This window comes from Malus domestica, chromosome 10 (assembly GCF_042453785.1).
Source record: "Malus domestica chromosome 10, GDT2T_hap1".
In the NCBI taxonomy this organism is placed as follows: domain Eukaryota; kingdom Viridiplantae; phylum Streptophyta; class Magnoliopsida; order Rosales; family Rosaceae; genus Malus; species Malus domestica.
The window spans coordinates 33713021-33727210 of NC_091670.1; the positions used below are offsets into that span (position 1 = coordinate 33713021).

The 14190-nt window shown below is 39.3% G+C and overlaps 1 protein-coding gene across 2 annotated transcripts; it reads left to right on the plus strand.

Annotated features, from left to right (window-relative positions):
- Positions 1 to 3234: 3234 nt before the first annotated feature.
- Positions 3235 to 9441, plus strand: LOC103445948 (zinc finger CCCH domain-containing protein 37). 2 transcript variants are annotated; one of them, XM_008385001.4, is made up of 12 exons: positions 3238 to 3722; positions 4427 to 4665; positions 6505 to 6564; positions 6659 to 6736; positions 6817 to 6879; positions 6972 to 7181; positions 7342 to 7379; positions 7476 to 7522; positions 7641 to 7759; positions 7952 to 8005; positions 8217 to 8369; positions 9041 to 9441. In XM_008385001.4, exons 1-12 carry the CDS (start codon positions 3449 to 3451, stop codon positions 9200 to 9202), a joined length of 1497 nt encoding a protein of 498 aa, XP_008383223.2. In that variant the 5' UTR covers positions 3238 to 3448; the 3' UTR covers positions 9203 to 9441. The 2 variants fall into 2 exon arrangements, with proteins under 2 accessions (XP_017190712.2, XP_008383223.2); XM_017335223.3 differs by lacking the exon at positions 4427 to 4665 and having other exon boundaries at positions 3235 to 3722.
- Positions 9442 to 14190: the final 4749 nt, after the last annotated feature.

Sequence of the window (14190 nt, forward strand, 5' to 3'; positions counted from 1 at the left end):
GTGGGCTTAGCCTCATAATTGGCTAGCAATAATGTAGTTCGAATTTGTCTTTGATGAAAATTGAACTTAAGACCTCTCACTTGCAAGTGAAAAATAATATTAATATACCGTAGTACTAAGTGAAGAGAACCCGAACTTAACAATATCAAAATGCGCATAGCTAAAGAATCATCAAATAACACCCCTTCTAATATTGCAACTTGTTCCATTTGTCTATTAATCATACGAATCAACGATTGGGAATCGGACATCAATTTATATGATATGGTATGGATTTATCATTATTATGGCGTCTCGTGCTAATCGTATAATGTCAAAAAAAATTATATGTGATTTTATAATTAGCACTATTAACGTTTAAAATTGGAAGGTCAACAAAAATCAGTATGGTCAACTTTTGTTGGGCCCAAAATATAAATCTAAGTTATGAACAAAATGTGGTAAGTGGTTCACCTCTAAAAATAGGCTACGTTCAATGTTGTCTCGTTGACAGGTACTCGACCCTTTTATGTAGGCTCTAAGTGAGCTCCACAAGTACTAGGTCCTTAGTTCTATCATGTCCTATCATTTAATAGGCCAAACACGTATATACGACTTACATGATATTCCTCATTATCCACACAACACGTGGAGAGGAACTAACGTCTGCTCATAGCTAATTGCATAGTTTTGCGGATTGGCATGTACCCACTGTTCCAAAAATTCCCGCCTAGGAGTTAGGCGGCTGGCCACCACCTGATTAATCCCTAGGCGTTTGAAAATTAAGAAATTGCACCTAGCCCTGCTAAGGCCCCGCGTAGACTGCCTAGGCACCCACCCATGCTTGCCTAGGTACCCGCCTAGGTCGGGACTCTCTAATACTTTATAATTTTTATGTCCTTCTGTTATGCATTATGTGTCTCAATGAAATTATGTATTTTTAAGTATAAATGTCTTATATATACAATATTTTAATGAATTTACTTAAATTATAGTCCGCCTAGACCCTTGTATGCCACTTGACTAGCACATAGTGTCTTGTACTTAGAACTCAGAGATATGTGAGAGTTGGTGAGGTATGAGGTGTTGTCTATGTTCTTTACTACTAGCTTCTTGAGACAAAACTTCTCCCTCATCTGATGTGAGTAACGAAACTGCACCCCAACAGGCGAGTAGCAAAGAGCACAGATTAAAAAGAAGCCGGTTGTACAAATTGGTTTCCAAAACAATGGCATATTGGAGAAATTGTTTAGATAGGGTTGTTCCGTGCTCTTGTCCGAAGCTCACAGTGTCTGAAACTATGATGAGTGTGATGTCGTACCAGGCAGACACCGTACCCAAAATTTTCTTGTTATTATAAAGAGGTAAGTTCACAGTTACAAAGACATTTTGTATTACTCAATATTTCTAATCTAATTATTTTAATAGATTTACTATATTTTAGGGTTTAGGGTGTAGGTGAAATAGTGGAACGGTCTATTCCAGGTGAAATAGTGGCAACGGAGGATAAACTACAATCCTTGTTCGCGAAACCGTTTAATGAAACGACTATTGCACAGAGGCATGTAATGTATGCTCGGCTTCAATCACTACTTGCTTAGGAGGAGGCGTTTTGGCTTCAATCACTACATGTATTTGCTTATGTATCCAATCTCATGTGAAATTTTTTTCAGAGTTAATTTCTTTGCCTTTTATTTTGTTCGAACGATACTCCACTCGAAATTAATCTAAAAAAAACTACGACAAACTTTCATCAATCTACTTCATTTGCTCATCAATCGATGTGGCTTTTTTACTAAAGCGATACGGTTAGTTTTTTTTACTAAAACGAAACCTTTAGTCAATTAAATAGTTAGTCGTTACTTTTTTCCTTGCGAGAAAAGAATAAAGTGCTTTAGTCTCGTTTACCTTCTCGGTTCCCAAAATTAACGTTATATTGTAAATTAATTGGTAATATAAAAAGTAGTTGAACAATATCTAAGCACTTATAAAAGCTTTTTTTTCCTGATGTGGACTGATATTCTCAATACATCTCTTAAGGTGTGACGAATTTTTAAATCTAGCGCACGAACAAAACAAATCGAGTGACGTGAAACATGTATGTTTATTAGGTTTCACGAATTAGACAATTTACTTTGGGATTATGAAAAAAGCTGAAGTGACGTGAAACATGTATGTTTATTAGGTTTCACGAATTAGACAATTTACTTTGGGATTATGAAAAAAGTTGAAGTTCTATAGTAAAATCAATTGGGAATATGAGCAGTAGTAACATTATATATAAGTACATGTAAGTTATGTTCTTTATTCAATATGGAATTGATACTCTCAACTAATCACGATGCAATACTAGAAGATCCGATTCCCAAGATCGGTACTAATATAAATACGTGAGAAGATCTGATTCCTAATGTCGGTACTAATATAAAAACGTGATTAGTGGCATTAACGTCGGTATACGACTTGAGTTGATGGTGAGATTAAGAGCATCTTCAAATAATGCATTTTGGCTCACCTCTAAAGTGGGTGATGCTTACTTGTTCATCCCTCATTGATTACTGTTAAATTGCATTTTGCTCACCTTTAAAGTGGGTGATGCTTACTCGTTACTCTTTCATTGATTACTGTTAAATTAATTTAGCTTAATTGATTTAAGTTATGAATCTTAAAATTTAAATAATTTGACGAGAACCGGATTGAGCAAAAGTATATTCTCATCTCTAATAGCCTATACAAAGGTTGTTAATTTCTTGCATAGCCTATACAAAGGTTGTTAATTTCTTGCTAAATTTGAATAGCTTAGCTACGTATTTATTTGTCCTGAATTTGTGAAATCACTTATCAAATTTGGGACCTTCACCTTCATTTCACTTTCCAAACCTATGGACTTTCAAGTCCACCCAACAAACATTATAATTGTATTAAATGTAATAATTTTCAATTAGAAAGAGCCACACATGTATAATTAGATGGAAAGTCATTTATATTCCTCTTAATTAGAAAGAAAAATAGGCAAGTGTTTAAATTTTTATAAAGAACATATTTTTACTCGTAAATTGACGGATGCATGTTGGGACTAAATAAACTAAATAGGGTCAAAAATAAGTTTTATCATATTATTGCTAACTTATTGTGAGGTAGAATCCAATATATCATTTTTAGTGTAAATAATATCGTTTAATTAAAAAAAAAAACATTAATCAGTTAAATTAAAAAAACTGACGGATAAATATCGAACCCACTGCCGCAAGACGCATGTGTGTCCTTACTTTCCTGGTCGCTAGCAAATTAGCAGTCACTTCACCTAACCTATAGTCTATAGTCAGTCCAAAAATCCAAAACAGTCCAAAAACTCCAAAAGGGACACCGTCCATTAAAACGACAACGGTGGTCCTCAATAATTTCGCAGTTTCTACTTTCTAGGGCACCAGGTCCAATCTGCAATTAATATTATCCACCTCTCGATCAAATGTCCAGCCATCTCTACGGCTTCGGCGCTGCTGCTCAATCAGCTACTTCTGCCGCCACCGCCGCCGCCCTCTCCTCCGTCTACTCCTCCCGCGCCCTAACCGACTCCTACCTATCCGACCCCGCCCTCCGCTACTATTCCGGGTCCGACCCTTTCGCCGACCACCACACCCGAGCTAGCTCCATGTATCTTCCGCCGCATTTGATTCCCCATTCCGCATGGCCAGCTCCAGATGTCGAGCCCGGCGTCCCCGGCGTCAAACGCCCCTCCGAAGGTTTGTTCTTTTCACTCCTCCGCTGTCTATCACTCTACTTCCACTTTCTGTTTGGTTACTGGGAAAGTTGCTTGGGGACTGGACTGCAATCATTTTTTCACGTTTTGTCCTTCTGGGTGTAATTGTTTTTGTTTGTTGTACAAAAAAGTGGGGATCTTGAATTTTATTTATGTTAAAGTACATTACTTGAGGTGTTAAATTTTGTGCCTTTACTGCCTAAGCTTAAATTTTGTGTTGTTTCTAACATAATCTTGTATGCGTATACGTTTCCTGAAGTGTGTCGAATATGCTTTTCGAATTCGTTAGTAATGTTTGAAACTGTTTAGTGTTTCAAGCTTACTCGTATCAAGTCGTTTCACCCCAGATTTCACCTTAAAGAAGGAAAAATGGAACTGTTTTAGTAAAGGCATGTCTGATTATTATAGGGTTAGTATGGGGTGTAGCTAAAATTTACAATTGATTACTGTAGGGTTCATCTGGGTATTGTATTTTTATATGTCTAAGTAAGTACTTAATGTCCGGTAGTTTAGAGATTTTATATTGGCAATTAGGGCCTTCTATATGCACTTACAGAAGCATAAGAATATCTATATATGTGTTTAATATGTGTACTTTCATACTCAAAATTACTTTAAAAGCGATACTTATAATGTTACCTATATGTTTCCTCTGGTTTTCTTGTATATACGTGTCTACTACTATAGCACTCTACCATCAGAGTTATATGGGTGCCTATAATACGATTGGGCAAGAAGCTTGGTATGCTGCGTTAGCCAAGCGCCCTAGATACGAGGGTGCAAGCACTTTGCCTATATATCCACAGAGGCCAGGAGAGAAGGATTGTGCCCATTATATGCTCACAAGAACCTGTAAATTTGGAGAGAGCTGCAAATTTGACCATCCTATTTGGGTTCCTGAGGGTGGAATCCCAGATTGGAAAGAGGTGACTGTTTATTGTTATATTACATGCCTATAGTGGTATTTTATCATACTATACATACAAAATTAGTATTTAGTATTATAACTTCTTAAATTTTATATCTAAAATAAATTTCTTTAGTTTGAGCAAATTGATCGTATCTTAAAACTATTTGTTATTACTGCATTGTATGGTTGTTCTTTGAATGAACGAATACATACTAATGAATAATGATGAGATTTATTTGCTTATGTCTATACTTTCTTATACAGTATAGAGCTCTATAGTCTGCATCAGAGTACAACTTTTTATTTTGAAAATTTACTGTTGTATCTATCTATTCTATAGTTTGTCTACCCGCTAAATCTTCTGTACAAAATTCAGCCAGTGAGGCTGAATTGGTTCTTAAGTCAGTAGTTAGGGAATCTATTGTTTCTCACTTTCTCTTTCTTTAATCTACTACACCTATTGGACTTTACAGAATTTTTGGTTTTCAAAAAAATATTATGATTTCTTCATAATTTGATATCATTTCATTGATCCCAGTTAGCTGTATTTTGACATCTGATTAAACAGTCATGTAGTGAACTGCTGATTAGAAAGAGGGTATTAGGGTACATTGTGTTGGCTAATCCCGTCCCACTACACCTTGTCTATCATGTTTTTCATTGTGAACATTATACCATCTTTAAGCTATGTTGAACATTTTTGGTTTGATTTCGTATATTGTGAAGGAAGATTTGTCAGCTAAACTCTTACACTTAGAAAAGGTAATACCTGATGCAAGAATGTTTTTAAGCAGAATTTTGGTAGATTGATTTGATTAATGTTCGCTGAATGTCTGCTCAGTAAAGTGTCCTAGGTCTCGAATTTGAAGAATTTGGTAGAATGTAGCAGGGTAGTTTTACCCTTGGAAAATAAAATATAGCTAAGGTTAGTTTTGAGCTTTTGACTTGGTTGTTGGGTGTTTTCACTTTTAAACCGTAAGTTATATTTTTCCATAGTCTGAGAGGTTTTTGCAAGTGTTCTTGATTATTCGAAGAATTTATTCAATGCCTTAGCACATGCTTTTTTTTCAAAACTCATTGTGTTACTGAGTTTTGAGAATCCTTTTGGGTGGTCTCTCTAGAACACCGTCCTGCACCAAAATCTGAATTTTGGTTCTTTGGGGAGATTTTGCTCCTATGTTGAAGTTGTTGTGGAGATGATTTGAAGATAAAGTTCAAGTGATTGGGTTGTTTGTAGTAATTGACAAGTTGAGGATAGTACTTGTACCTTGATATGTTTGAAAGACAAATTGGTTATTGGTGATTGTGAAGGCTGTGGGAATGCATTAAGAATTGCTTGGAAGCTGTCTTGGCAGGTTGCTAAAATTTATTGGAGATGGTGACGTAACGTTTGTGGAGTCAAGTTAGAAACCTTGACATCATTGTAGACACATACTTTACTTTGCTTAGAATCATGTAAAAAGGGCTTTCATCTGATAAACCATTTGCAAGATGACGTAAAAATTTAGACGAATATATTAATTAAATGTATGATTTGTGTTATTCTAAGATTTCATGACTAGATGGACCTAATTTTTAGGCTTACACCTATATTATTGCCTTAAATTTTATGTGCATAGGCGTCCAATCTCATGATTACCTACTTGCTTAATATCATGAGTTTTCTGCATGAAATATATTAAATAGAGGAAGTGTTTACTCTTTTCTGCCTCCTATATTATCTTCATTAGGAATCTATTGAATATAGAAACTGAAGCTGTTGATCAAAGATTGCAGCTGTTAATTTTGTTCAGGGGCTATTTTCTATTTGCCTATCAATTGCTATACAAATAAAATTAATCTCTGGTTTATTTAGGTTCCACTTGTTGCTCCAACTGAAGTCCTTCCTGAGAGACCAGGAGCACCAGATTGTCCTGTAAGTAGAAGTTCTATTCTTTCTTCTTTTTGCAGAAATAATGCATTTAAGCACTTGAACTGTTCGTTGATTCTTTTCCATTTATATGTTGCAGTACTTTATAAAGACTCAAAGATGCAAATTTGGTATGAGGTGCAAGTTTAATCATCCGAAGGACAAAGTGATTGCTTCTGTAAGTGCAGATGATATATATATTATCCAAGACTTGACTGTAATCTGGACTTATTCTCTCATGCTTAACTCTGGTTTCAGGATGCTTCAGAAAATGCTGATGTTTTTACCTTACCTGAGAGGCCATCTGAACCCCCATGCGCAGTAAGATATATTTCCATTACTTCTGTTGTGTTCGTTATCTATCTGTTTATAATGTTGATTTGTTTACATTCCATTCTATATTTTTTAAACAGTTCTACTTGAAAACTGGGCAATGTAAATTTGGTGTGACCTGCAAATTTCATCACCCGAAAGATATCCAAATACCATTAGCTAACCAAGAGAACAAAGCTGGAGAAACCGGGACGGCTATCAAGACGGATGGAACTGGATTTTCTGTTAAGGCTCCTATTTCATTTACCCCTGCATTATTATATAACACCAAGGAGCTTCCTGTAAGACCGGTAATGTACCTTTGATAATAAATGGAGGGATGAAGTACTGCATGATCCTTTTATTACTCCTTCATTAACTGCCTACATCTTGTTCATTCTTTCTTGTTTTGATTTACAGCTTTATAATTTTGTGAATTTCTTTTGATTGTGTATCTCTTGCTTCTAACAGGGTGAACCTGATTGTCCATTCTACCTGAAAACTGGAAGGTGAGCATATGTCTTAAGTTTTGTTGATAAGTAATATACTCTGATTAAATTGAAAGGTGACCGAGAATTCTTAAATGGATTTGTTTTCTGAATCAGTTGCAAGTATGGGGCAACTTGCCGCTACAATCATCCTGATAGATATGGTATATTTAAGATTCTGATGTTCAAGATTCCTGGGTTCAGTTTCGCATGTCATAGTTTCAATTGTTTATCAAATACGGTGGGGCATCAGAATTTCATTGCTTAAAAGTTTTTGTACAGCAATCAATCCGCCAATTGCTGCAATCAGCCATCCAATTGTAGCCACTCCGGCTGCAGGTCTGAACATAGGAGTCATTGATCCAGCTGCCTCCATTTATCAAACTTTGGCTCAGCCAACGGTACATATACCAATCACATTGTATCTTTTGTCTTACTGCTTTTTGTTGCTTTTTGTTTACACCATGAAGAAAAAGAAGAAAAGATAGCACATTGCTACATACTGGGAGGGCCATGGCACGTTGTTGTAAAACTTCCATCTTTGTATTTGTTTGCTTAAAAGTTTACTCATGTTACTTAATTTTTTGTTTTAGGTGGGAGTGTGCCCAACTGTGTATCCTCAACGCTTTGGACAGATTGAATGTGATGTAAGCATTCTTCTTCACCCTCTAGTTAAATGAATTTTATTTTAATGCATGTGGTTGTAAAACTTCATCTTGAACTATTTGTTTGTTTTTATTATATGCAGATTTGTCTAACTCTGCCAGTACAGATTTGTCCATAAATTATTCTCATTTTTCTTAAACTTTGGAACCCTAATGATGACTTCTCATGTTTGTTGATTTTGTCATGCTGCAGTACTATATGAAGACAGGGGAATGTAAGTTTGGCGAGCTATGCAAATTTCATCACCCAATTGATAGGTCAGCAGTGGCGCTGTCGGCACCGAAGGCAGTGCCAGTTCAAGATGCAAACGTTAAGCTAACTCTTGCTGGACTACCTCGGAGAGAGGTATGATCCTTCTCTTTAGAACAGTTGTTGCGATTGTACCAAGTCTTTTTTTATTAGAGGGTCCAGGACAGTATTAGTATTTTCCAAAAAGCTTGAGAACTCTTCTCCAGCAACTTGGTAACTTTTCTCAGACGGTTTGATATTTCTATTTCTGTGCATTAGTAGGCGTGTTGGCATGCTTGGCCCCCAATTGTTGGACCAAATCTCACCTGCCGTCTTTGTTTGCATAACATGCCTCAAACATTGTGAAAGGTCTTTAATAACAGAGAATCATGTGGCTGTAGACACTCTTAACGTTAGCTTTGGGCTCTGGACAGTTCCTTGATTGATGAGTGAACTAGAAAAACTAGCATAATGCTGTATTTTTTGTGCGCGGTTGTTCTGGACTTCTTTCCTTTCCACAATTGTGTTTTAGTTCATGTACTCGGGCCAAGGTCCTAAAAGCCTTTTCATAGGGGAAAAGGATCTCCCCGTTTGTACTTGAATTAGAGAAATGTCGATAGTAGAAGAGACAACTACCCTTTTGTTCATTCAGAAGTGATCCTGATGCATTTAATCCATATCGTATATTTTGATTATTTTCCTTTGAAAATTTTAGTCTATCGAGGTGTTACATATTGTCTGGAATCTTTGTATGTAAGACTTCTATTAAGGGCAGAACCTTTCTACAGGGTGTTATCTGTGTGTATTACCTGAAAACTGGCACGTGCAAGTATGGTGCATCCTGCAAATTTGATCACCCACCCCCTGTTGAGGTTATGGGCATGGGCGCAACACAAGGAACGTCCGGAGGGGAAGCAAAAGCAGGTGAGTTCCCACAGGAACAGCAGTGAGGTCCCTAGCATAAAGAAGTTATGCATTGATCTCTGTTGCCATGCTCTGTTTCGAACTATGCTTTTCGAGCCATTGATGACACTGTACTTGTATGAATCGTTCAATCGACTATTCTTTGTGTTCCGTTTCTGTGGTGTGGTGCAAGTGTTTTTCGGTCCATTGTATCGTAAGTAGTCTGCAAAACTTTGTAGAGTTTATATATGATCAGATTCTATACAAAACTTTCCACTTTGTGTCACTTATAAACTATTCAAACATGAAATACGATCCGTTTGCCTCTAGTTTGTGCAGCAGTTCGAGCTCTTATAGCTCTTCCAGTCAGGCACGTTGTACACTTTGCAAAAGTGAAGTGACTTCCGTGCATCCCTTTTCTTCACCACGTTTAGTTTTGGCATTTGAATTGAATAAGTGTGCAGAAATCATTTTTCCTAACAAAATGATTTTCGATAGAGGCTTGCACCCAAGAATCAATGCGCGTAAACAACTCTGTGATTAAGGTATTTATTTTGCAAGCGATAACAACTCTATACGAAAGGAGACTACAAAGGGGGAAAGATTTGAACTTTAAACGCTGAAACCTCACATATACAGTTCTTACGATGAATCGGATGAGTTAGTGAAGAAATTGTAGTAACACGAATTTGTGAGCTCACCCGTAACACATTTATCGGTCAATGAATGAAATATTTTTCCGAGGCTTGCAAAAGTCTCCTCGTTGTCCCCAGAAGACTGAACCTTTCGTTTTCTAATCCATTTTTCGTGACTGTCTGGTACCTGCCCTCCTACGATCAAGTTTGCCTTCATAGTCAAAGTGATCCGTGAATGATCAGTTGCTCTGATGAGAACTCTTGGCCATGTACCTTTCCATCTGTGACATTTCCATTTGAACTCATCCAATATGTGGAGGAGGGAAGGAGAAAGTTCAAGACTTTGTAGGCTAATCTATACAAACAACAACAACAACAACAAAGCCTTTTCCCACTAAGTGGGGTCGGCTATATGAATCCTAGAACGCCATTGCGCTCGGTTTTGTGTCATGTCCTCCGTTAGATCCAAGTACTCTAAGTCTTTTCTTAGAGTCTCTTCCAAAGTTTTCCTAGGTCTTCCTCTACCCCTTTGGCCCTGAACCTCTGTCCCGTAGTCACATCTTCGAACCGGAGCGTCAGTCGGCCTTCTTTGCACATGTCCAAATCATCGGAGCCGATTTTCTCTCATCTTTCCTACCATTTCGGCTACTCCTACTTTACCTCGGATATCCTCATTCCCAATCTTATCATTTCTCGTGTGCCCACACATCCCACGAAGCATCCTCATCTCCGCTACACCCATTTTGTGTACGTGTTGATGCTTCACCGCCCAACATTCTGTGCCATACAACATCGCTGGCCTTATTGCCGTCCTATAAAATTTTCCCTTGAGCTTCAGTGGCCTACGACGGTCACACAACACGCCGGATGCACTCTTACACTTCATCCATCCAGCTCGTATTCTATGGTTGAGATCTCCATCTAATTCTCCGTTCTCTTGCAAGATAGATCCTAGGTAGCGAAAACGGTCGCTTTTTGTGATCTTCGCTAGATTGCTCCGGTCATTAGTGTGGATAAGTATATAAATGGATAGAGATAGGAAAGCAAACACAAGATGTACGTGGTTCACCCAGATTGGCTACGTCCACGGAATAGAAGAGTTCTCATTAATTGTGAAGGGTTTACACAAGTACATAGGTTCAAGCTCTCCTTTAGTGAGTACAAGTGAATGATTTAGTACAAATGACATTAGGAAATATTGTGGGAGAATGATCTCGTAATCACGAAACTTCTAAGTATCGGAGTGTGGTGTCGTCTTGACTTGCCTTATCTGTCTCATAGGTAGATGTGGCATCTTCTCTGGAAGTACTCTTCCTCCATCCAGGGGTGGTATCTTTAACTGGTGGAGATGCACAAGGTAATGTATCAATTTCACTTGAAGCTTACTTGTAGTCTCAGGCTTGGTCAAGCGCGATACAAACCATGTAGTAGGAGTCCCCCAAGTCGCCGAGCTAGGGGGTCTGCTGAAAGAGGTGACAGACAAGGTAAGCAATCAGAGCTCCGACTGATTGTTCACCTTCTCCCCATCTTGCAGCAACATGAAGGATAAAGAGAAGAAAAATGAGAAGAGATGATATGAGATACTTTTGCTTTTGAAGAAGTAACTTTCCACAGGCTTATTCTTGAACTGAGCTGGAGGGTTTTCTGGTTTCCTCCAGAGTATAAGGCCGACTGAAGAATTTGAGGGTCAAAACAAGTCCATCAAATCTAGAGTACGTTCCACCCTGCTGATATGGGATACTTTTGCTTTTGATAGAGTAATGGGTGTATCGGCACGTGTGCTGTTACGCTTGTCTCCACATGCTTCCTTGTATCCTTCGCACTTGCCCTATCTGTTCCTCAAGCAGATGCGGAATCTTCCCTGGAAACATAAGATGTTGAAGATGAGTACTCGAGAGCAATGCCAGGTAAGTAATCAGGTAAGGGGTTCCAGGCAGTCAGTTCCTGGCTGGAAGCTTGATCCAAGTGCTGACTGATTGCTCTCTTTCTCCTTGTCTTGCAGGTAAAAACAAGGCCAAAGGAAAAGACAGGGAAAAAGCATGATATGGGATACTCTTGCTTTTAACCCTGATGATATGAGATATTCTTGCTCTAGTATAGCTTGTTTGCAGAGGTATTATCGGGGGGAAAGAAAGCTGAATATTTCGAAAGGCTTCGTTGGGAGTGCCCTCAGATATGATGAAAGGTTGAGCATTTTTGCAGGTCTGCCTGTCCGTTGGGGATGGAGGTCGACATATATAGGAGTCTCCCTAACAACAAGTAGTAATGCTATTCCTTTACCCTGCTTGGTCATAGCACGGTAGTGGGAGCTGCCAGTTTCACATGTTTTAACTCTGTCAGAGCACTTTGAAAAAGTGGTCTGTGGTATCTGGCTCTCGAGATTCGGAGAATGATGCCTTTTCGATTTTTGAGAAAGCAATCATGCTGGGGGTCTGGCTCTCGAGATTCGTAGAGCAGTGTCTCTTCGATTTTTGAGGAAGTAATCATGTTGGGAGTCTGGCTCTCGAGATTCGGAGGGCGGTGCCTCTTCGATTTTGGAGCAAGCAATCCTGTTGGGAGTGTTGTCTCGAATGTGAGTAAAGGTTGGGCATGTTTGCTAGTCTACCTTGCCACGAAGCACAAAGGTTGACACACAGAGACTTTCCAATTATCCAGCAATGGTACTGTTCCTTTACCCTCTCTTCGCTTTTGAGAAAGTAGTCATGTTGGGAGTCTGGCTCTCGAGATTCGGAGGACGGTGCCTCTTCGATTTTGGAGCAAGCAATCTTGTTGGGAGTGTTTTCTCGAAAGTGAGTAAAGGTTGGGCATGTTTGCTAGTCTACCTTGCCACGAAGCACAGAGGTTGACACACAGGGACTTTCCAATTATCCAGCAGTGGTACTGTTCCTTTACCCTTGTGGGTAATAATATGGTAGCTAGACCTTCAAAATTTATGTGTCTAAACTTTGTTAGTGCTGTTTCTTTGCTATTCTTTTACCTTTCTTGGTCAGAGCGATGTAGTGGGAGCTGCAAGCTTCACGTGCTCAACTTTGGCAGAGAACTTTGGCAAAGTTATCTGTGGTACCCATGAGCTATTGTTGCGTGTGGGAAGTGGCTGATTGAACAGTAAGATTCATGTGCTTTCTACTTCACCAGAAGTCTTCGACAGAATGCCCATAATTTCTGCAAAGCTGAGTGTGCGTGTGACAGGTGCTGACAAGGCTAGAAAAGTAGGTGCCTCTTCGATTTCTGAGATCGGCCCTCGTGGTCTCTGAGCAGCCCAGCTTTTGAGAAAGCGAGCGCCTCTTCGATTGATTCGGAGAACGATGCCTCATCGATTTTTGAGAAAGCAATCATGCTGGGGGTCTGGCTCTCGAGGATTCGGGGAGCAGTGTCTCTTCGATTTTTGAGAAAGTAATCACGTTGGGAGTCTGGCTCTCGAGATTCGGAGGGCGGTGCCTCTTCGATTTTGGAGCAAGCAATCTTGTTGGAAGTGTTTTCTCGAATGTGAGTAAAGGTTGGGCATGTTTGCTAGTCTACCTTGCCACGAAGCACAGAGGTTGACACACAGGGACTTTCCAATTATCCAGCAATGGTACTGTTCCTTTACCCTCTCTTCGATTTTTAAGAAAGTAGTCATGTTGGGAGTCTGGCTCTCGAGATTCGGAGGACGGTGCCTCTTCGATTTTGGAGCAAGCAATCTTATTGGGAGTGTTTTCTCGAATGTGAGTAAAGGTTGGGCATGTTTGCTAGTCTACCTTGCCACGAAGCACAGAGGTTGACACACAGGGACTTTCCAATTATCCAGCAATAGTACTGTTCCTTTACCCTTGTGGGTAATAATATGGTAGCTAGACCTTCAAAATTTATGGGTCTAAACTTTGTTAGTGCTGTTTCTTTGCTATTCTTTTACCCTTCTTGGTCAGAGCGATGTAGTGGGAGCTGCAAGCTTCACGTGCTCAACTTTGGCAGAGAACTTTGGCAAAGTTATCTGTGGTACCTATGAGCTATTGTTGCGTGTGGGAAGTGGGTGATTGAACAGTAAGATTCATGTGTTTTCTACTTCCCCAGAAGTCTTTGACAGAATGCCCATAATTTCTGCAAAGCTGAGTGTGCGTGTGACGGGTGCTGACAAGGCTGGAAAAGTAGGTGCCTCTTCGATTTCTGAGATCGGCCCTCGTGGTCTCTGGGGAGCCCAGCTTTTGAGAAAGCGAGCGCCTCTTCGATTTCTGAGATCGGCCTTCGTGGTCTTTGAGAAGCCCAACTTTTGAGAAAGCAAACGCCTCTTCGATTTCTGAGATCAACCCTCGTGATCTCTAAGCAGCCCAGCTTTTGAGAAAGCAAACGCCTCTTCGATTTCTGAGCAGGCGCCTCTTCGATTTCCGAAGCTCCGTCGAGTGCAGATTTTTATAGAGGCTGAC

What these genes read in the sequence shown, in the direction of transcription:
- LOC103445948 (XM_008385001.4), top strand. Translation starts at nt 3,449, where the DNA reads ATGTCCAGCCATCTCTACGGCTTCGGCGCTGCTGCTCAATCAGCTACT. An exon ending in AGGACAAAGTGATTGCTTCT is followed by an intron (nt 6,737 to 6,816) that starts GTAAGTGCAGAT and finishes CTCTGGTTTCAG; the next exon opens with GATGCTTCAGAAAATGCTGA. An exon ending in AAACTTTGGCTCAGCCAACG is followed by an intron (nt 7,760 to 7,951) that starts GTACATATACCA and finishes TTTTTGTTTTAG; the next exon opens with GTGGGAGTGTGCCCAACTGT.